The following is a 23,942-nucleotide window of genomic DNA, read 5'->3' on the forward strand; positions in this document are numbered from 1 at the left end:
CATGATTCTATCTTTACAGGGGACGGTTCAAATTCGAATCATTAATTTTGATAACGTTCGCGAAGAAACGAAAGCTGGTCAAAGATACACGGTTCGATTGAAACACCCGCGGATCGAAATTGACGCGATTTTTCATTTCTCGTCGATCGAGTATTCTTCGAAAAACGAATTCGTTTTAAAAACCACCACCCCCGCGATGCAATTTTCAGGCGACGGTGTCACCCTCCGCAAGAACTCGCCATTCATCGGCCGGGTTCGAGGCGTGCGACGAGGAACATGGAAAAAGTTTTGTCTGTGTGTATCTTTTGCAGGTCGGCCAGGCCCTTGCCATGCGATGTCGTTGCAGAGCCCCAGACTTCGACATTACAGGTCGAAACGCCAAATCAGATATACAAAGAGAGTTTCGTTATACGCTGAATACGAGGGCAGACATGCGGCTCTATTTCTATCTATCCTTCTTTCTCGCTCTCTGGTGAACGTGTACAGGGTGGGTGAGCTCGAACACGCGTGCAGAAATAACCACGAATCGTGGAACGAGTGTGTGTGTGTTTGTTTGTCTTTTATTTATTCTTTTTTTTCTTTTTTCGCGCGCGAGGATTCGTTCAACAGAAGAAGAAAAAGGAAATTCGACATTGAAAATCATCATCGACGCGTATGGATTCCATTCGGTGGCTCTTTTGTTATTTATAACCGTACTTTCGCCCGTGTTTTTATTTACAATACACCAGGGATGGGGTGGAACTGTCCAGGAAACTGGGGTCGTGAATCTTTTTCGAATGAAAATTGAAAAAAGAAACGCGAAGTGTACACGTGTACACGTCTTAGTAAGATCGATAAGTTTCTCAACGTCGTGTGTTCACTTACTCTCGCAATTGTGTTTCAATTTTCGGGTAAATAGATTCTTAGCAAAGACACGTGTTCGATGGTATCGGCCGGTCGCGTTACTTCGAAGAACGATGAAATCGTTGAACTTGATTCGAGACTTCGGCGGAGAGATAAAGTTTCATTAATTTTCAATCAATTCCGGGAAAGATCCGTACCGAAACGATTACGATTGAAATTAATCAACGATCCGTGCGCCTATGTACGCGGAAAATCCGTTACAATCGCGATGCAGGTTTGCGATAATTGAATCCACTCTGGACAGACGTCGATAATTAAACGGGTTTGCGTATTAATAAATCGCACGAGATATAATAAATTCGATCGACGAGATCGCGGAAGCTCTCGTTACGGAACACTTGTCTCGTGATTCTTCCTAACGATCGTTCTATTTTTTCTTATTTTTTTTTTCCCCCATTCTCGCGAGGACAAAGCCTCGCGCGCGAAACATCGATCTACGATTTATTTTCCGCGCGCGGTATCGTCTCGATTCGGCTCCCACCACCACGTACACGCCACGAGTAGATACACCGGTACACGCGTGTACACGTACGATAAATCTCTCGAGTCGTTTCACTGCATCCACGCTTTTTTCTTTTATTTTTCTGGAATGACGCTGATCGACGCTGATCGAACACACGTTTCGGCAAACCTCTGTAACCGCACCTGCGTCGCTGCATCTTTAGTGCATACGTTGTCAGAGTGTTGCTCCGTTTAGCGATCGTTTCGCGAACACGACCGCTCACCGTGAGCGTAGCTAACCGTGATTTCGTCTGTTCGGTAAACGCACGAGGAACGTTGCAACGCGACCTTTACGTAGGACAACGTTCCTCCGAGTTTCCGCTTCGCGCTTCACGACACATTGTTACTCGTAGGTCGTAGAGTAATGTTTTCAACGATCACTGCTCAAGGCGAGTCGATGCTGCCCCGAGGCGTTCACGCAGGATCCTCGATACCTTGTTTCGTGAATTTCAAGTTCGACAACGCTCGGTAATCATTTCACGAGAACACGAGAAGCGATTTGACGAGTAGAATTTTTTTACGAAGGGACGAATAGTGATGAAAGTTCTTTGCAAAGTGAGAGTATCTTGATCATTCTTCGCGAAGAGAAAAAGAGTTCTCGAAGTCCTTTGTAAAGGGTTAAGAAAGTTTGTAAAGAGACAAAGAGGCATTTCGTGTTAATTTGTACGAAAGGTGTTCGAATCTTGCCACGCTGGGTCTTTTCAGACCCTCACTTTCGCCTTACTCAATTATATAGTCGGTACTACTTTTCGTAAAAATTTGAAAAAGTACGAAAATGTAATATAATTTTTCGAAAAGGTACGAAAATGTAATACAATTTTTTGGAATGATATGAAAATGTAATAGAATTTTTATTGGGAACGTTCCTGCGAAGTTATTTTACGGGTCTATTTAGACCCACGCGTGGTCTCTTCGGTGAACGTCCGAACTTTCAAAAATTTGGAAAATATAATACAATTTTTTGAAATGGTACGAAAATATAATACAATTTTTACTGGGAACGTTCCTGTAAAGTTATTTTAGGGGTCTATTTAGACCCACGCGTGGTCTCTTCGATGAACGTCCGAACTTTCCGTAGAAATTTTGAAAATACAATACCATTTTTTGGAAAGGTACCAAAATATAATAGAATTTTTTTCTGGGAACGTTCCTGTAAAGTTATTTTACGGGTCTATTTAGACCCACGCGTGGTCTCTTCGGTGAACGTTCAAACTTTCCGTAGAAATTTGAAAAATATAACACAATTTTTTGGAATGGTACGAAAATATAATCCAATTTTTTCTGGGAACGTTCCTGTGAAGTTAATTTACGGGTCTATTTAGACCCACGCGTGGTCTCTTCGGTGAACGTTCAAACTTTCCGTAGAAATTTGAAAAATATAACACAATTTTTTGGAATGGTACGAAAATATAATCCAATTTTTTCTGGGAACGTTCCTGTGAAGTTAATTTACGGGTCTATTTAGACCCACGCGTGGTCTCTTCGATGAGCGTCCGAACCACAGGAATCGCGAGGGTTGAACTTTGCATCGATCACGGTAAACTCAATTGGGACAGAAAATTGATCACGATTCCCTTACGCGAGGGTTTGAACGGTACCGTGACCTTGGAACGACCTTGTTATCCAAATTTTCAAGCTACTCGCGCACGTCCAAAGAATCTTTCGTCATTGTTGAAATAAAAAATACTTTCCTGCGTGAAACAGATCCTGCGTAACGTCCACGACAAGCATCGACGAGCCGTACGTGCAACACAGATGCGTGCGAATTAATCGTAGAAACGTATACGTAGTTTTGTTTTGGGACTGAGACACGATTTCTGCTTGACACTCCTAACAATCTTCTCTTGCCCGTGTAACGCGAGTTATGCAGCCGATCGAGCATGGAAAACAGTCCTGGCGGCGCAGTAGAGGGTAGTTAGTTCTCGACGAGTGCCGCGCGTAATTTCGGCGCGGCTATTTTCAAGCGTAGTGTTTGGCATGGCCTGGTTTCACCGTAACTCTGTCGCTCGAAACGTGCACCCGTATTTCTCCTCGAGTTTACCACACGCCCGGCAACGGTGGACGATGACGTATCGAGAGTACCTTGGTACCACCGAAACACCCGACCCGCTCCCGTTTCGTCCTCCCTTGGCCCGTTTAAGCCGAGACCGAGGGTTTCCGTTTCAGGACCATGACAGCGATCTGCTTCGTCTGCAACCTGCCGATCCTGAGCCATCAGGTAGGGCTGATATGGCAGGGAGGAAACGGCTGGGACGACCTCGTGCGGGAGCAGGTGGAGGAGTCCACTTTGAAGCAACGCCTCGGTAAGGACACTCACCGAAACCGCGAGTCGATAATTTTTTAATATTCGACCGCGCCGGGTAATGAGATTTCTTCGCACGAGGAGTTTACAAATCTTTCAACGCCCGATCGATAAGAGCAACGCGAAACTATGGAATAGAATCGACCAGAACCGTTCGAACGAGAGTGTACACGGTGTTACCGGACGAGTGGTAACATCGCAGGGTTCAATGTGCGAAAATATGTTCAAGAGAAGGAACAACGTTTTTGGTTCGAAGCTTCCTTTACGAGGAAATCGAGCTCGAATGTTTGGAAACGAGGCGTTTGTTAGGTTTAGGTGACACTTGGCCGAGGAGTTTGAACATTTCTAGATAATATAGTTTTAATTATTATTAGGGAATATTTAGCTGCCGAGTTTGAGAATTTGTGGGTAATATATTCTTAATTATTATTGGGTGATACTTAGTTGCTGAGTTTGGACATTTGTAGGTAATATATTTTTAATTGTTATCGAGTAATACTTAGTCGTCAAGTTTGAAAATTTGTGAGTAATATATTTTTAATTATTATCGGATAACACTCAACCGCCAAGTTTGAACATTTGTAGATAATATAGTTTTAATTATTATTAGGTAATATTTAGACGCCGAGTTTGAAAATTTGTAGATAATATATTTTTAATTATTATTAGATGGTACCTGCCCAGTTTGAACATTTATAGATAATATATTTTTAATTGTTATCGGGTAATACTTAGCCGCCGAGTTTGAACATTTCTAGATAATATATTTTTAATTATTATCGGGTAATACTTAGCCGGCGAGTTTGAACATTTCTAGATAATATATTTTTAATTGTTATCGGATAACACTCAACCGCCGAGTTTGAAAATTAGTAGATATAGTAATACATTTTTTTTATTATCGGATAATACTTAGCTGCTGCAAACGCACTCCTATTACGAGCATCGAACGTTTTTATTGTGTTGATGTATTCGTGATGGGCTATAGCGAGACACTATTAGAATTCTACCGCTGAGAATATACTAACAATAAGAGTAGTCAATATCAGACCGAAGATAGAATGTAAATATTACGAAGGACAACGAAAACGAAAGTGTAAACTTTCCTCGTAAACGAAGCTTCGAATGGAAAGATTTTATTGCTTTTTCTCGACTTGTTTTCGCTCATAGAATCACCTGCCCGATGGTGCTATCCATCCAACAACACCTTGTATATTTTTATCCATGAATAATAAAAGCGTTTAACGGTAATAATAATCTTCAAATAGCAGTCAATGTGTTTTAATACTTGAAATTTATGGAACAGTTAGATACATACAGAGTCATATTCTTTGACACTCATAATGGTGATTGAAAATTTGGGGTATTTCTCTCCTAAGTGGTAGAAAGTAAATATACTTTTTCCATAAAATCAATAGTATAACGAAAAATATAATAATTATTTCGACGAACTCTCCTCGTCGAACAATTCGAACAGATTAACCCCTTGGACTCGAAAGGAGATCCTCCCTCGCCATTTAATTCAATGTACTATTTTCGATCCGAGAAAATTTCGTGATTTGGAATTCAAATTGAAATTGAAATATATCGTTCTTGTAGAGAAAATGCATGTAAACGCATGTATGCGAAGCATATATAAAAATATTACATTCCAGAGAAATTTTACGACTTAAAGAATTTTCTCGAGGCGTCGGTTTCTGATAGCAAAAAAGGATCGAGTGCAAAGGGTTAACCCTTATTTTTCTATTATTCGATTGAATCGTAGAATTTTTCATAGAAATTGAAAACCGTACGATAAAGTAATCTGGTAGCAAAAAAGCCTCGAGTGCAAAGGGTTAACCCTTATTTTTCTATTATTCCATTGCATCGTAGAATTTTTCATAGAAATTGAGAATCATACGATAAAATAATCTAATGGCGAAGAAGCCTCGAGTGCAAAGGGTTAACCCTTATTTTTGTATTATTCCATTGCATCGTAGAATATTTCATAAAAATTGAGAACCGTACGATAAAATAATCTAATGGCGAAGAAGCCTCGAGTGCAAAGGGTTAACCCTTATTTTTGTATTATTCCATTGCATCGTAGAATTTTTCATAAAAATTGAGAACCGTACGATAAAGTAATCTGATACCAAAGAAGCCTCGAGTGCAAATAATTAACCCTTATTTTTCTATTATTCCATTGCATCGTAGAATATTTCATAGAAACTGAGAACCGTACGATAAAGTAAACAAATTTGTATTCGAAAGATTTGTCCAAGCAAGGTCAAATTACGGGTCAGTTCAGACCCAAGATTGATCTCTCCCATTATCGATAAAATCTCTAATCCTGCGAGTGTTATAAAAAAATGGAACAGATACCTAAGAAACCACTTCTATTGATTTCGATCAGGAACCGGAAGACGCGACTCCGCGACTCAGATCTCGCCACCGAACGAGCCCCAGGAGTCGTCGCCGACGAATCGTCGCCGTCGAAGGTCCAGTCTGGCTCAATTGACGGACATCCTGAGGGAGTGGAGCGGTGGTGGCGGTTCCGGGAAATCGGGACGCGGGAACAAGCTCTGTCGGCGTGAAACCCTGGCCGATATAGCGAAATCCATGCCTTGGTCCAGACAAACGACCGACGCCAGCCACCTGGAGAGACTCCGTAAACGACGCGAGAGCTCGGTGGACAGCGGGATCAGGAGCCAACCGTCGACGAAATCGAGACGGGATTCGACCATCAGCGAGTTCAGGAACGACCTGGCCAAATTATGGAACAAGAGGGACACCACGCCTCAACAACAACCACCGCCGACTGTAATCTCTCCAACACCACGTCGAGGTACGTTGGAAGAATGCAATACTCGAAATGAACCAGTCGAGCGATCTTCGAATCGTTGCACCTTCGCGATAAATAATCGTACGATACTATTCGAGGGGTTAATTTAAAGCTCGAACTCTCTACTTTTGTGCGATTGAATTCGATTCTACTGATAATTTTTGTGTATCTAGAAGAGATTGAAAAAACCGAAGGTGGGTCTTTGGAGGAAATTGGAAAGTTTCAAACTTTTTTTGATTGTTTCCAAAATTTTTCACGCGGTTGAGATTACCAAGTTCGAAGATTGAAGTTTTTTCTTTGAAATGACCCCTTAGAAATTGGCGTACGAAGTTTTTTCACCGTGTTGTTTCACTTTGAATTTTCAACTTTGAAAAGTGTCTAGTAGTAATACAGGTTGGTGTCGATAGGGTCTGGACACTTGTGAAACGTGTAGTAAATAGTAATTGAAACGTCAGATTGTTACTGATACCGTAAGAGAGTCACGAAGATTGATTCCAATGAGTATTTTCAATATATAAGTTACGTACAGCAGTTCGAAAATGGATAGCGTTTTAGCTCAAGTATCTACAAACATTTGAAGCAGTAAGTCAATAACAGTTGTCAACAATCAGAGCTGACTTGCTTCGACAACCGACAAAGTATGATTCCAATTGATAGCTTCTAAGATAACGTACATCGATAAAATAAACTGAAATAAATTTTACGATCGTTACACTGCAGAACAAATTTTCCTGTTATTGACTGCAACTTGCCTCGAGACCAAGTGCGTTTAGTATCAACGTTTCGTGGAGTAATTTGTTATTTAACTCGTTTAATCGTTCGATGGTCTATCACTAGTATTGGAGTGAATGCAACAATGATCTTAAGCTTTTCTTTTTAGTCGAGTCCAAGTCCAGAGTCAGAAAGACTCTGTCGTCGTTCACATGAAGACGTATCACTGTATACGCATTTCTTCGAACTTCGTATTCTTATATATACATTAACTATACTACTAGATACGCGAGATCCCTGCATATTATAATAAACTAGATATTATAATCTGAACTTTACAATAACTAGCTTACATTTACGTTTCTTACAGGCTCGGGGGACTTGAAGAATTTTCGCCGCGGTTCCGCCGAGAGCGCGAGGTCCAGGAGGGACTCGATGGTCGCTGGACAGACACCCAGTCCAGGTGAACGGAAGCACAATTGTCGTCATCACAGACGCAGACAGTCGCAGCAGTCCATGGACAGTGGTACCAGTCCAGCGGCTGCAAAATATTACAGGAACGATCAAAGACCGAGCGCCTCCAGCACCGATAGCGCCACCAGCAACGCTGTCAGGTATATAATGGCTGAATGGTAATTGGACGCAGGCTTGTAATTTCAAGCAGGTTCATCGTGCGTCACCGGTTGTTTCGAGACTCGTTTCCAGAGGAACTCGACCCTCTTGTCGCTAATTTTCGACCAGCCTCTCGAGCTCTCGCAGCCGGGGAGTCACGTGGCACGATGTTGTCGAAATTGAGAAAGTTATTTATTTGTCGCTCCTGCGGACATCTTGGACGCAAATCGTGTCTGAGAGATGCTGTAAAAAAATTTGTAAATTTATTGCTTTCGGATCGAGAGACAAGAACGTGCAATATTACGGTCGAGTTGTTATTTTAGATGTACAGGATGGTATATATAATTCGGCAGATTGAATTTTTTTTGCAATCAATGACAATTTTATCGTCATTTGAAAATTTTGTTGGCAGGGATGATACGATTTTGAAGGGAATTCGAGACGATGACGTTTTTGATTTTTTGGGTGCTTTTTTGGTGCAAGTTGGAAAGTTACTTTCTATTTTATTATTTTAGATAAAAGGTGCTTGTTTTATAGCTGGTTAATTTCGTCCGGTAACTTCCAATTGAGAGGTAAACAAAATGTACGAGTTTGTAACGAGAAATGTTGAAGACGACCTTGGAAACTTGCATAAAAAGATATATAAAAAAACCAAATGTCATCATCTTGAATGTTCTTCGAAATCGCGTTAAGAGTCGATTGTAAAATAAAATTGTCGCACGATATAAAATAAGATACATCCACTCGCTACTTACGAATGATAAAATGTCACAAATTTTTCAATGGACTCGGAATTGGTATTATACATCGTTAGTCGAGAAGGTGAAAATTGTTTGCAACAGTTCCGTGACAATTTAACTCTCTCCTCCGTTACCGTTTAATAATTGCTTTTCATTGACCTGCAATGCTTTGGAGTAAAAAGGAGGCACTGCTTGCTATTTACAAATGATAAAATTTCACAAATTTTTCAATATTTCATTCACTGGACTCGGAATTGGTATTATACGTCGAGAAGGTGAAAATTGTTTGCAACAGTTCCGCGACAATTTAACTCACTCCTCCGTTACCATTTAATAATTGCTTTTCATTGACCTGAGATACTTTGGAGCAAAAAGGAGGCACTGCTCGCTACTTACGAATAATAAAATTTGTCAATATTTTATTCACTGGACTCGGAATTGGTATTATACATAGTTAGTCGAAAAGGTGAAAATTGTTTGCAACAGTTCCGCGACAATTTAACTCACTCCTCCGTTACCGTTTGATAATTGCTTTTCATTGACCTGCGATACTTCGGAGCAAAAAGGAGGCACTGGGGCTAACATCTGGCGGGAACCGAGTTAAAGGCTCGAGTGGGTCGTAAATCTGGTTCATCTCCTTTCGCGGAATTCGTAACGAACCAATTTCCGTTGCAGAGACCATCTGGAGACCCGGAACTCAATGGAGAAGACCGAACGATCGAGCAGCATCGAGGCGAAGACGATCGAGGCCAAGACAGCCACGACGACCACCACCACCATCACGACGTCCATCATCGACACCAAGACGCCCGTCGTGACGACCGTGGACTCGAAGACGTCGACGACGATGACAACAACCTCCACCGTGACCGTGGAAACGAAGGCCGTTCTGGAGACGAAGAACCTAACTCTTGAGGCGCCGATTACGCCACCAACTATCATCATGTCGTCGGTGACACCGCCATCGGTCTCGCCGACGATTGGCAGCAGCCTTCCGTTACCCGGTACATCCACTTCCGGTAGCTCCAGTCCCGTTGGTTCGCCGAACGTTAACACGCCTACGCATCCTCTGCTCACCACCAGAAGAGATTCGACCACTCAGGTGGGGCAAACTTCGTTTTTGAACGAGACGAGAATCGAACGCGGTCGTCAGATTTGTCTATGTACTGTTGGGAAGTGAAAAGAATGCTTCTGGAAGGATTGTGGAGTGTATTGATCAAAATTGATAGGTGAAGTTTCTTAAGGGGAAAGAAATGGTTGAGATCGATGGTGTCGTGACCTTCGAGGACATTTTCTTTGAATCCCAATAGTTCTTGACTTGTTTTATGTATATAATATAATACTTTTGAACGAACTCTGTTTCTAAACGAGACAAAAATCGAGCACAGTTGTCAGAATCGTCGATGTACTGTTGGGAACTGAAAAGAATGCTTCTGGAAGGATTGTGGAGTGTATTGATCAAAGTTGATACGTGAAGTTTCTTAAGGCGAAAGAAACGGTTGAGATTGATTGTGACGTGACTTTCAAGGACATTTTCTTTGAATTCCAACAGTACTTCATTTGTTTTAGGTATATAGTATACTTTTTAACGAACTTCGTTTCTAAACGAGACAAGAATCGAGCACAGTCGTTAGAATTGTCGATGTACTGTTGGAAAGTGAAAAGAATGCTTCTGGAAGGATTGTGGAGTGTATTGATCAAAGTTGATACGTGAAGTTTCTTAAGGCGAAAGAAACGGTTGAGATTGATTGTGACGTGACTTTCAAGGACATTTTCTTTGAGTTCCAACAGTACTTGATTCGTTTTAGGTATATAGTATACTTATGAACGAACTTCGTTTCTAAACGAGACAAGAATCGAACAGTCTCTAGAGTTGTCGAATTATGTACTGTTGGGAAATGAAAAGAATGCTCCTGGAAGGAATGTGGGATCTATCGATCAAGGCTCCTACGTAAAGTATCTCAAGGAGAAAAAAACGATTGAGTCCAACCTTTTCGTGACCTTCAGAGACATTTTCTTTGAATCCCAACAGTACTTGATTTGTTTTATGTATATAGTGTAATACTCTTGAACGAACTTCGTTTCTAAACGAGACAAGAATCGAGTACAGTCGTCAGAATCGTCAATGTACTGTTGCGAACTGAAAAGAATGCTTCTGGAAGGAATGTGGGATCTATCGATCAAGGCTCCTACGTAAAGTATCTCAAGGAGAAAAAAACGATTGAGTTCAACTGTTTCGTGACCTTCAGAGACATTTTCTTTGAATCCTAACAGTACTTGACTTGTTTTATGTATATAATATAATACTTTTGAACGAACTTCGTTTCTAAACGAGACAAGAATCAAGCACAGTCGTCAGAATCATAGATGTACTGTTGGGAACAGAAAAGAATGCTTCTGGAAAGAATGTGGAGTCTATTGATCAAAGTTGCTACGTAAAGTTTCTCAAGGAGAAAGAAACGATTGAATCCAATTATACTGTGACCTTCACGGACATTTTCTTCGACTCCCAACAGTACTCGAATCTATCGAAACAAGCCGTTAAATTCAATGTACGTAGTATACCTTATTATTTTTGTTCTTAGTGAATAGATTAAATTTTGTCACGAGTGATACGGTTTGAAAGGTCCTTCAAAAAATTAGATTTTTTATACTTTTGGTTATTTTCTATAGATTTGAAAATCATTTTCAATTTTTCTTATACGTGAAATCTCACAGTATTTCTGTTCTGTTATTTACCGGACACTAAAAAGAAAAGTACAATGATCGTAAATCTGTAAATCCGTTATCGAGACGAATTCGTTACGTTCACTGTGACACATATTATTTGCGAATGACTACCTCCATTTGTACGTGACGAATTTAACCACACGTCGAAAGTTGCGTTGGACGTAGTTGGAAGTAGTAGTAGTCTGTGCACGGTCAGACACGCGAGCGGCAACCACATCAAAGGTCGTACTAATTGCAACAGTGTCCAACGATTTCGTTGCAGTGTTACTATAAGGGAAAGGAACCGTCGTCGAACAAGTTGTCAAGATTAACGCGACAAGCTGCTGCAATAGACGAATCGATGCCACCTGCAGGACGTCGAGGAAGTCAGCCGACCTTATCACCAGATCCTGACGACGGAGGTACAATCAACGAACTTCGATTACGATAATACACACGATACAAATTTACTACTTACAAATACCAAATTCGAAAGAAAAAGCGAAATTTATTCACCAATTGATTATTCATCAATTTTTCTAAACGACATCTACTTGCAATAACAGCGTTTCGTTCTCTGTTTTGTTTTTCGTGTCTTTCGCTACAGACGTTCGTATTTGTTCGTAGAAAATTATTCCGTACGAATAGAACAGCTCGTTCTAAACGTCGATTATCGTGAAATGTATATTTCACGGAATTGTACTTCCCGAATAGTATTTTTTGTGGACGTTTTGCAGGTCGTAAAGCTCGCAGGGACTCGCTGAGTCCTGATTCCGCCTCTTACCCGAGGCGTCGCGATTCCAGGAGCCATCTGAGCACGGACAGGACCGTCGATAAAAGGGATATCAGTCCTACCAGGCAACGAAAGCACCAGCTCAGAAGGCAGTCAATGTCAATGGCCGGTCGGCCACCGAGGTATCTGCTCTGTATCGATTTTCACAGTGCTGTGTCTGCTGATAATATCTCTTCACTGATAACAACCTCGCGTAACTTGACAGTTAGCTACACAATCGTTATTAGCGTACTCGTTATCGATACTGACAACAAGATTTCACCTAGAGATCACTTTCAGAGCGTACAATAAATGGAGAAGTTAATAAATGTTAATAGAACGCGATGTAATAGGAATTATACACTTTCGAAAATTCAAGTTACGGACTCTGTTTAATATTTTCAAACGATCGACCATTCTGGATCGATATTCACGAATTAATTGTACATTGTGGATTTTTAGGTCACCGGATAGCTCTACGTGCTCCTCGAGAGACCCGAGTCCTTGCGCGCGTGCACCAGGAAACACCCAACACGCTCCGATAAGAAGACAGTCGACCACCGAGGAGATCTTCATAGCTCGTGGTTTTCGACGACAGAGCACCACGGAAGAAATGATCAGATGTCGAAATTTTCGAAAGCAAAGTTCCCAAAGCGACGAGGCGGTCAGTTTCGATACCTTGAATATTGGGTTGTTCGGAAAGTCACTTCGTTTTCTTTTTTTTTTTTTTGTGAAAATGAAACACGATTCTTTTAGAGTGTACAAACATTTCGTTAAATTATACATTCTCCATTTTGGAAAACGAAATCACTTTCCGAACAACCCGATAGAAGTATATTTAAAAAAAAAAAGAGAAACGATACTCGAGAGAATTATTCGCACACATTGAATTCGCAACAACGTTGTCCTTTCTATATTTTCCTCTTGTGTCCATCAGGTTCAGAGATACCGAGGACGCAGAGACAGTTCCGCTCAGATCACAGACGGTACGTTCGCTTCGATGACCGTGGAGACATCGAGTACCTTTTTCGACAGCAGTACGCAAACCGGTGAGTCACTCATTTCACGATCACGTTTCACAATTACAATTAGGGAGCGTGAAAAGAAACCATTTATACACCACTCAGTTTTCATTTTTACCGTACGAAATCGAGCGACTTTGCGATTACGTTCTAAACGAGTTCTCTTTTTTTTTTGTTTTAATTTAAAGACAGTTCGCACTTTACGTTTCACCCATTGTACGATAGGAAACGTATCCTCGCGTGCAATGTACGAGAAAGTGAACCACGTGGATTTCAACGAATTTCGAATCTCCCGCCGCGGCGCCAGTAGTATAACCTGTCGATGGTCGGACCTCGTTCGAATGTCGCGCCAAACGCGTACACGTTCCACCGAATGGCGCAAACGTCGTGCGCGACGTTCGATGCTCACTTTCGCCGATTGGAATTGGATTTTATCTCCATTATTGCATCGTTCACCACACTTTACAAACTGCTGTCACTTTCACGGCCTGGAAGCAACGCCTTCACAGTCGCCCATCTTTATCGAGTTATTCCCTTCACTCGTCGCGACAATACCACTTCGATTTTATACGTTCGAGTATCCAAATCGTTCGAGAAATCTTCGAAAATTATTATACTTCGTCTTCGTCGGATTTTATCTGACAATATTTCCGGACGAGGCAGGTTCGATAAATTTCCAACGATAATATTATGTATAATTATAGTCGGTACGTTCAGTAAGTTAATCCTCCAACGAATTTCGGTTACGTAAACTATCGAGTACTTGTCTAACCTAAATAAGTTTCCCCTACTTCGGAAACTTATTTTTCCACTCAAATATGAAACAGTTACTTTCCACGTTTCTGCGTTGCGTTAATTCGAGTTCACCGAGCAGGTCTCAACCGGTCATTCAAACTAGATCAAACATTCATCTACATTATATTCGTTTCTTTCAATTAGGCGTTCTCGAAGTTCACAGTTCGTAGCATAAATAATTTCTCAGAGAAGATACTTCGCCAAGCGTATCTCACTCCTCAAGGGTTCAAACCGGATCAAACATACGCTTACATCGTATACGCTTTTTTCAATTACACGTTCTCGAAGTTCACAGTTCGTACCATAAATAATTCCTCAAAGAAGATACTTCGCCAAGCATACCTCACTTCTTAAGAGTTCAAACCGGATCAAACATTCACCTACATCATACCCATTTCTTTCAATAAAGCGTTCTCGAAGTTCACAGTTCGTACCGTAAACAATTCTTCAAAGAAGATACTTCGCCAACCATACCTCACTCCTTAAGGGTTCAAACCGGATCAAACATACGCTTACATAGTACGCGCTTCTTTCAATTATCCATTCCGGAACCTAGCAGCTCCTCTGCCACGAACCGCATTCTTCGAAGGACCTCTTCGAATTAGTAAATCTCAGTAAGGGTTCGCAAACCTGTTCAAACATTCGAGTATCCAGCCGTATCTTTCAACCATGCGCTCCGAGTTCGTTCCACGTGCAAATTTTCCGAAACAATACCTTCGAAAGGTTGCTCTCCGCGCTCTCTGATCGCAAAGATCCGATTCTATCGCGCACCGATCGCTCGAGGTGTGTTCAAACTGTCCGAAACATCCGTGAACGTTGGATCCCGGTCAAACTACGCGCCCTCGGGCTCTCGGCTCGCGTTCGAATCGAATCGCGGGTTGACCACCGGCGCGGCATGCGCCCTGGCAACGGCGTTGGTCGCGATCAGCCGGCGTCGCGACGCCGTTCAGCGTCTACCGCGGACGCAGGCGTGGTGCCAGCGGCGTTAGTTCCGACGAGACGACACTGGGGTGCACGGCAGTCGATAGCCTGCCAAATAGAAAACCAGCCCCGACGAGCTTGCTGTCCGTCGAGCGTGTGCGTGTCCTTCTCGTGTCTCGACGCCTATCGCGACGCATCCTGACGAGGACGATCGTCCATCTCGGGACAAGAATCGGTCCGTGTATCGAGCTTGCGAACCGTACGGTCGAAGCCCGCCTGGCGACGTAGCTCGTGGATCATCATCCTCGTTGTCCTGATCGACGATCGAACCAGTCACGTCCTGGTAGAATCGTCACACGCATCCACCGGATAGTGTCAGCCAACTGGGTGTCGTTCTACGGATCGTCGGAATCCCTTGTCACCGTGAACGAGCTGCGCACCAGCGGAGGTCCCGAGGATCTTGGTACGCGTCCTGTCAGGGGATCACCTGTTCCCTACCACGGTCTGTTTACCAGCACACGGTGGTGATAATCGATCCTCGCGACGAACAACTGGGCCGACCACTGTCCGAGAGGATTCCTCCTGCTGGTGGATCCAGCTGTCGTCCAGGTTCGATTTTCCATTAGACATGGGTGGTGTCCATCGTGGCGCGATCGAGGGATCGTCGCGCGGCTCGATCGGCTGATATACAACGATCGTGTTAACCGGGATCGGTGGTGTCCTTGGCGGGTGAAACCATCGCTACGTGTCCTGGTGTCAACAGCGGACAGGACGCAACCACTTGTGGCGGGTGACCGTGCGTGCGAAACAACAAAACTCCGGCCACTTGGAAGCTGGCCAAGGTCTCCTCGTCTACGCGCGGTGTGTCCTCGCCGATCGAGGTTCGATCCTCTCTCGGCGAGCCCGCGAACGCTCGTGGATCGTTTACGTGCGCGCGTTTACCAACGGTCCGTGGATCGCGACGGTTAAACCCCGTTGTAGCGTGCGACACGCGCGATCGCTACGAGCAATGGGGAAAAAGGACTCGTCGACACCGCGAACGATTCCGTTCTACGTCGAACGGCGGGACCTGCTCGCCGCCTTTCCTCCAGCCGCGGTGCTGCATCTCAGACGGATCGTCAACGACCATTCCGCGATTTTATTTACCGTCTTCTCGTCCCGATGGAGCGTAAGTTTCATTTATTTAATTGTATCCAGCGGTTGGCTGACGATAGACGAACAATCAAATTTGACAACAATTGTTTTCACCGTTACGTGGTATTAATTTCCACGCGTAGAAGCAAACGAAGAGATTTTTGGGGAAAGTATTTCGGAGTTTGCCAAGTAGCTTCAGATAGACTTTAACGAACGACTCGATAGAGACAGGGGAAAGATAATGTGTATATGCATGGTAAAGAATTTTTCTAACTGCTTTTCACGAATTTTCCTTGTTTGCACATCGAGCACGATTTTTGGGGAAAGTATTTTAGAGTTAGCCAAGTAGCTTCAGAGTTAACCAACGACTCGATAGAGACAGAGGAAAGATCGATAATGTGTATACGCATGGTAAAGAATCTTTCTAACTGCTTTTCACGAATTTCCCTTGTTTGCATACCGAGCACGATTTTTGGGAAAAGTATTTCGGAGTTAGCCAAGTAGCTTCAGAGTTAACCAACGACTCGATAGAGACAGAGGAAAGATCGATAATGTGTATATGCATGGTAAAGAATGTTTCTAACCGCTTTTCACGAATTTCCGTTGTTTGCATATCGAGATTATCGACCACGAGACCGTAATTGTGTTTCGTTCTACGCATCGTGTAGCTTAATTCGAAGGGTAAATTTATGCCGCGCCCTTTTTTATCGAAGCGGAGTGTTTTTCAACGCGGCACCGTACCATTCAAAGGAACTATATGCACGCGCAGTTATTATTGTTACCGTCGGCTACCAACCCGTGGACAGCATGGATTTCACGAGTCGGTAATACGGAAAACCTTCACCGTTTTGTTAAACAAAGAGAACGGTCTCATCGTAATTGTATTTCATTATTTATACTCTTACGAGTCATCGCGTAACCGACTTCGCATCCACTCCGTATTTTTGCAACCGTTTTCTCGTTACCTTTGCTCCGCGACTCGTTAAAGTATACATTCTTCGATTCGTTCCACGCAAGGATTCTCCGTTACGGTGAAACAACGATGAACAATTCCTTTGGGCAATAATCGCGTTTTATTTTACATTTCTTACGCACTTCCGAGAACATTGTTTCATCAATACCGGTATCGAAATACGCTCGACGGTATATTTTATAACGTTGTTAATCTATCAACTGATTGGCTCTCGTTTCATGTTCAACGAAAACAATTGTTTCACCGTTACACGGTGAATTAAAAGAACGTTTATTCGTTTGAGGATAATTGTATTTCGTATCTACGATCGTTGAATTAAAAACGCGCGACGTTGAATCGCGTCGTCGGTTCGTTGTTTATTATTTTCACGCGTTAAAATTCATTTCCCGCGCGTTTCGATCTTCCTAGTCCCGATTCGATTTAAGTTCAGTAAAAATCAACGATTTGTGCGTAACGCGTCGTCTCTGTTAGCCGTGATTTCATTAAATTACATTAAACAAGTACCGTAGTAGCGCGCGCGCGTTCTCTTCGCACGGTTCGATAATAAAAGGGAAACTTCTCGTCGTTCCGTAAATAGGAGGATATTTTTCGCAAAATTTACGCGACAGGGTAAGTTTTTACACAATTCGTGTCCCCTCTGGCGCGAGGCGCTCGTTACGAAAAAGTTCGGATAACTCCGCGCCGGAAGTCGTTACAACGTTTCTTCTGCTAGCAGTTCTGCCCGGTTTCCTGTAACCAACTTTTAATTTTAGCGAATATCTACCCTCGCGATTATCCACGGCGAGAACTCCTCCCATCCGCGGTGAGAATCGCGTTTCTTCGACCGTAATTTCAAATTCTCGAAAACGAAGGGTCCGTTCCCGTCACGCTGGGAATAAAAATCATTTCCACGGGTTGTTTTTCTCCTCGTTGGAAACTTCCATTCGTTACGAAAACCCTGGAAATCTACCCGGTGCTCTCCAACATTTTTATAAAACTACTCTGAAACAAAGCTGGAGAATTCATGGATAGATTTACATCGATCGAGTTGTACAGATTTTCGAAAACGAAGCCATTGTTCGTTTATTTATTTATTTGTTCGTCGTTTCATTTGGTAGACAAAACTACGGAAAAAATACACCGAACCGTCACAGGAGAGTAGCACATTATTTCTAAAACATTGACCACGAAAACCCTGGAAAACTAACCAGCGGTTCTCAAATATTTCACAAAATATCCCCCTCGAATAAAATAGACAAATGTATCGATACTTACGAAGCCATTTTTCGTTTACTTTTTTATTTATTCACAGATTATTTTAGTAGACAAAATTATAGAAAAATGACACATAACTGTCACAGGAGAGTAGCACATTATTTCTAAAATATTGACTATAAAAATCTACCTAATGTTTCTCAAATATTTCACAAAACATCCCCCTCGAATAAAACAGAAAAATGTATCGACACTTACGAAGTCATATTTCGTTTATTTATTTATTCATTCACGGGTTATTTTGGTAGACAAAATTACAGAAAAATTACACTTAACTGTCACAGGAGAGTAGCACATTATTTTTAAAAAATTGACCACAAAAATTTAACCAGTGCTTTTCAAATATTTCACAAAACATCCCCCTTGAATAAAACAAAAAAATGTACCGATACTTACGAAGCCATTTTTCATTTATTCTTTTATTTATTCACGGGTTATTTTGGTAAACAAAATTACAGAAAAATGACACACAACTGTCACAAGAGAGTAGTACATTATTTCTAAACCATTGACTATAAAAATCTAACAAAACATCCCCCTCGAATAAAACAGAAAAATGTACCGATACACACCATCCCATTTTCCGTTTACTCTTTTATTTATTCACAGTTTATTTTAGCAGACAAAATTACAAAAAAAATGACACATAACCGTCACAGGAGAGCAGAACATATCTCCAAACATTTCTCGCAAAAATCCTGGAAACCTAACCAGCGGTTCGCAAATATTTCGCGAGACGTGCCCCTCGAACGAAACTAAAAAAACCTGTACAGATACTTACATCGATCGAGTTATCCGTCGGTTTCCCGCGCCGGAAACTTTCCCTCGTCCCTCACCACTTCGACAAGCACCGTTTCTCGCTGGAATCGCGAGCGTCGTAAAATTTTCGAACGAGCCGTAGCGATCGGAACTACGACTCATCGGAAATATTCGCGTGTATCCCGCGACTCTCGTTCGCATACGGCTTCGCCGATCGTGGAAACGTCGGAAACGGTGACACGTACCGTGAAATTTCAGCCTCGAGATTTTCACGTTCACCCCCACCCCTGTCCCCAGGAGCGTCTTTTCGATTACAACCGCGAACCGCCCCGTATAATTTCCATTATCGCGGCTTCTTATCGTTATTCCTGGGGCGCGTTCGCGTTAGCCACCGCTCCCCACTTTCTTGAACGCCTACCATCCGGGTCGGTGGACGGAAGGGGGCACGGTCTGCTTTCCAATTCCACGAGGGCCCCCCGTCCCGTCCCCCGTTCGTCTGGTCTCCGTTACGAGAAGAAAGGAAAAAGGAAAAATGAAATTGGCCTTAATTCGCGAGCCGCAGACTTAATGCAATTCCGTTCGCGACTCCATTTCGAAATTGCGTCCGGGGCTGCTTCCGCATTCTCTGTGCTCGGGGCACGGAATAATACGCGGTGAAACATACTCGCGTACACCCGTACACATACCAGACCTAACCGCACACGCTACCATCGCGCTATCGCTGTCCCTTCGACGACCAATCCCTCAATCCGGATCGTTCTCGTTCACGGTCATCGGCGTTGGGTCTCTCGTCGGATTCTATCCGGTCCCCCCTCTCGTCGCTGTGCCTCTCATCTCGTGTTCTGGAGCGTGCCGGCGACCTGGAACAAACTGGAAGACGCACGCGAGAGAGAGAGTGAGTGAGAATGTGAAGGAGAAGAAGAGAGAGAGAGTTGGAGAGAGAGAAAAAGAAAGCGAGTGAGTGAGTGATGTGTGAACGTGTTTGTGTGTGTATGGGAGTGAGTGAGGGAGTAAGTGATTGCGTGAACGTGTATGTGTGTGTATGAGAGTGAGTGAGGGATTGTGTGAACGTGTATATTGTGTGTATGAGAGTGAGTGAGTGATTGTGTGAACGTGTATGTGTGTGTATGGGAGTGAGTGAGTGATTGTGTGAACGTGTATGTGTGTGTATGAGAGTGAGTGAGTGATTGTGTGAACGTGTATGTGTGTCTATGAGAGTGAGTGAGTGATTGTGCGAACGTGTATGTGTGTGTATGAGAGTGAGTGAGTGAGTATGTAAGTGATTGCGTAAACGTGTATGTGTATTTATGGTAGTGAGTGAGTGAGTGATTGATTTAGAATGTGAATGTGTATGTGTGCGTATGTGACTGAGCGAGCGAGTGTGAACGTGTTTGTGTGTGTGTGAGTGACAGAGAAAGTGAGTGTAAAAGAGAGAGAAAAAGAAAGTAAATGCGAAAGAGAGAGAGAGAAAAGGAAAGTGAGTGGGACAGAGAAAAAGAGCGAGAGAGTGAAAAAGTGAGTGTGAAAAAGAGAGAGGGTGAGAGGGTGAGAGACAAAGAGAGAGAAGAAAAAAAAATCATCATCCGGGGTCGGTCGATCGGCTTCGTTCGTTTCCTTCGACCACTTGTGGACTCGAGAACCGCGAGGGGCGAGTGGGCGGGGTGCGGCGGGGGGTACAATGGCAGCGTCCGGACGAAGACGGGGGGCGGAGGTGGAGGAATTGCCGCGCCGCGCCGTGAATGGAAATTCGATCGAACGGCCTGATCGCATTATTCCCCTAATCTAACCTCTTCCTCCCGGGCAGCGTCGCCGTGAACGCTCCGACTTAATGGGCTTTTAATCGAAAAATGTTAATCGTGCCGAAGAAGACACGGGACCCCGCGCGCGCGAAATCGTCCACGAGCTGCGACCAACCTTCTTAAGGGTACGAGGCAACGTGAACCCCATGAAGCTTGGAAATGTTCTCCTCCTTTGGCGAACAAGAACCATTTCCTCCGGAGAAGGGTGTTCGGAATTGTTCTGACTATTTTTTATCCGTAGGAAATTAAATATTCTTTGACGACTCGAGTTTGACAGCAGAAAATATTCAATGAGTATTCGGGATTGTTTTTACCATTTTTTATCAACTCGAGTTTGACAGTAGAAAATATACATAGAGTATTCGGGATTGTTTTTACCAGTTTTTATCAACTCGGGTTTGACAGCGGAAAATATACATAGAGTATTCGAGTGTCGAGTCGTGCAATTGTTTTTAGTGTTTTTTTACAGTTAGGGAATGAAGTTAATATTCTTCATGTACTCGAAGACGACTCGAGCTCGCGAGCGGAAGATTTTCGAAAATCATCGAATATAGTCTTCTCGTTTTCGATACTCAACGAGAGTTAAATATTTTTTCGTTTACCTTCGAAGCCGAGGAAAACGAATTTCTCACGAGAGTGACGCATTATTCGGTATACGTCTATCTCGTTACTTAATAAAAAAAAAAAATATATATCGTTCGGTATCGCCGGTCGAGATTCAACGTTTATAGGAATATTTTACGACAGCGAAGAAAACACGAAGGGTACGGGGGGAATATCGAGTCGTTCTTCCGAGAGTTATTTCACCGTTTATAGGTAACTTTTAATACAGCTAAGGAAACGCGATACGCGTTTGAAATATTCAGTAATCTCGCCAGGTGGTGGTATTGAGATTTGCCACTGTTTATGGGAATATTTTATCGATACGAAGGAAATTCGAAACGCGAGAAGTATCGAGTCGTTTACACCGGGGCGGAGTTATTCCAGTACTTGTAGATAGTTTTTTAATAGATCTTGAATGCAACGAGTGTATAGAATATCGAGTAACGCTGCCAGATGGCATCGAGTTTCGCTACCGTCTACGGAAATATATTTTCCCGGTTAAAACGTTTAAACGGTACGTTAAAATATCGCGTTGTTCCACCGGGCCGTGTTACTCTACCAATTACGGTTACTTTTTTAATAAAGCTTAGTATACGATGAACGTACACGATATCGAGAAATACTATCGCTATAGAAGTTCTACCACCGTTCGTAGAAATTTGTTTCACCAGGCCGATGGAAACGCGTTAGGCACGAGAAGTATCGACTTGTTCCACTGGCTGAAGTTACTCCACAGTTTATAGGTAGGTCTTTGACGGATCAAAAGGGGTGCGATGGATACGTCGAGTTCTACCATTGTTTATCGGAATTTTTCCTTTTTTTCTCCCGGTGTCGAGGGAAACGTAATAAAGACGCCGAATATTGAATCGTTCCGTGGGGCGTTGTTACGCCACTGTGGATAGCCAGCTTTTTAATAGAACGTAGGCGCGATGCTTGTTTGAAATATCGCGGTACACCGATACTTGGGCGGAGTCGTCTCTTACCATTGTTTATGGGAATGTATTTCACGGAGGCGAAGGAAATGCGATAGGAGAGCGAAGTATCGAGTGGTACTACTGGGAGACGTTGACTCGTACCACTGTGTATAGGTAAACTCTTAACGCATCGAGCGTGTTACGCCATTTATTTATGAACGACATCGATGCTCCCGTCACTGTGGAAAGTCACTTTTTTTTCACGTTACCGGTTCCGAGTTAACTCACTCGTAATAAATATATAAATCGGGGGGAGGTGAATATAATTCGAATTGAAATTCTCGCGCAACGATTTAAACCGCGTTCAATTTCGTGCACGCTGCCAATTGAACGCGAAAAGTGAAATATAAAGCGACGCGCCGTTCCGAGAATCAGCATATTTTAATTAACGCGGACGATGGCTCTAACGGATGAAATTTTACGACGTAAAAATTCAACGCTACGTGTACAACGATCCTGTACGAAAAGTACGAGACCTCAACGAAGAGAATTACAAACGATATCGTATCATCGTTGTTTCTGTTCATTGATTCGTAAATTACGTTTACGTAATTTCGACCGTCTGAAATATTTATTTACACCCAGAAGGAGCGAACTTTCGTCGACGCGTTACGTACTATATTTTAACCCCGTTGACGCGCAACCGGTGGAAACGTATTAATTAAAATTCGAAACCGTACGATTACAATTTACAAATAAATCCAACAGTATATCGTAGTTCGTCGGAATGTACGAACGCTGAAAGAAGGAAGCGGAACGCACCGACGGTTACAAATTAATTAACGGTAAAGCGTAATTATTAATTGGAGTTCCTAGTCGGTGAAAAGATTTTCGTTACGGTGGTCGGGCTCGTGTCTTTTCGAGAGACACACGTCTCTGTACATCGGACGGCGAACGATTTAATAAATCGAAAAACGACGCTCCGTTTCATTACCCGTGACGTTTCCGTCGACGCGCAATATCGTCATGGAATACTTCGTCCAGAGAGGTAATTTCGTGACTTTCGTAATTTCGGTACGTGCCTCCTCTCGCGAGATCAAAAACACGTGTTCTTTATCATCGTCGAGGAAAGAGAAGTTGGACACGGAACGGATACGTGGAATATCAAAGAAATTCGACCGGTTGATGAATAAAGATAAATTACGTCGAGGTACGAGAAGAAAAAATCGAACAGGGAGAGTATGGTCGATGTTGAATCTCGACAAATATCCGGTTAACGTCGATTCGACGAACGAGACAAATCTGTAATAATTGACTTCATCGGTTTTTTCGTTGGCGCGAGTCGCCGAGGAATTCGCCGCGCCGCAATAACTGCCTCAAGAATAATTATCATTTTCACGGGACGTGGCCGTAATCGTCGACGTTCCACGATTCCAGGAATTTCATTAGTTTCGATAAATTCAGCCCCCGTACCGCCCCTCGGCTGTCTTCCGTCATTAATTCTCGACAACGCAGCCGCATTCATTACTAATTCCGATCCAACGCGCCAACTTGATTCGCCGTGAGATCGATTCGCTCTGTTATCATCGGAAACGTTCTAATTGTCGGAGTTTTTTCTTTTTTTTTCATTTTTTTTCGACGCAACATGGGTGATTTAATGATCCCTCGCGGACCGATATCGAATATTTCCAGCAAAT

At 42.9% G+C, this 23,942-nt stretch overlaps 1 protein-coding gene across 2 annotated transcripts in view; it reads left to right on the forward strand.

The window, feature by feature from the left end:
• Positions 1-326: 326 nt before the first annotated feature.
• Rsh (Rap GTPase activating protein radish) overlaps positions 327-23,942 on the forward strand; it is a 54,074-nt gene continuing 30,458 nt past the window's right edge. The window contains exons 1-9 of one of the 2 annotated variants that reach the window (XM_076324390.1): positions 327-369; positions 3,571-3,707; positions 6,099-6,530; positions 7,609-7,852; positions 9,266-9,692; positions 11,583-11,721; positions 12,037-12,214; positions 12,534-12,735; positions 13,009-13,120. In XM_076324390.1, the coding sequence (XP_076180505.1) occupies positions 335-369; positions 3,571-3,707; positions 6,099-6,530; positions 7,609-7,852; positions 9,266-9,692; positions 11,583-11,721; positions 12,037-12,214; positions 12,534-12,735; positions 13,009-13,120 (1,906 nt within the window). In that variant the 5' untranslated portion in view covers positions 327-334. Of the gene's footprint in view, positions 370-481; positions 488-3,570; positions 3,708-6,098; positions 6,531-7,608; positions 7,853-9,265; positions 9,693-11,582; positions 11,722-12,036; positions 12,215-12,533; positions 12,736-13,008; positions 13,121-23,942 lie in introns of those variants that run through there. The other variant, XM_076324397.1, reaches the window with a different exon arrangement.

Source organism: Ptiloglossa arizonensis, chromosome 1, assembly GCF_051014685.1.
Source record: "Ptiloglossa arizonensis isolate GNS036 chromosome 1, iyPtiAriz1_principal, whole genome shotgun sequence".
NCBI lineage: Eukaryota > Metazoa > Arthropoda > Insecta > Hymenoptera > Colletidae > Ptiloglossa > Ptiloglossa arizonensis.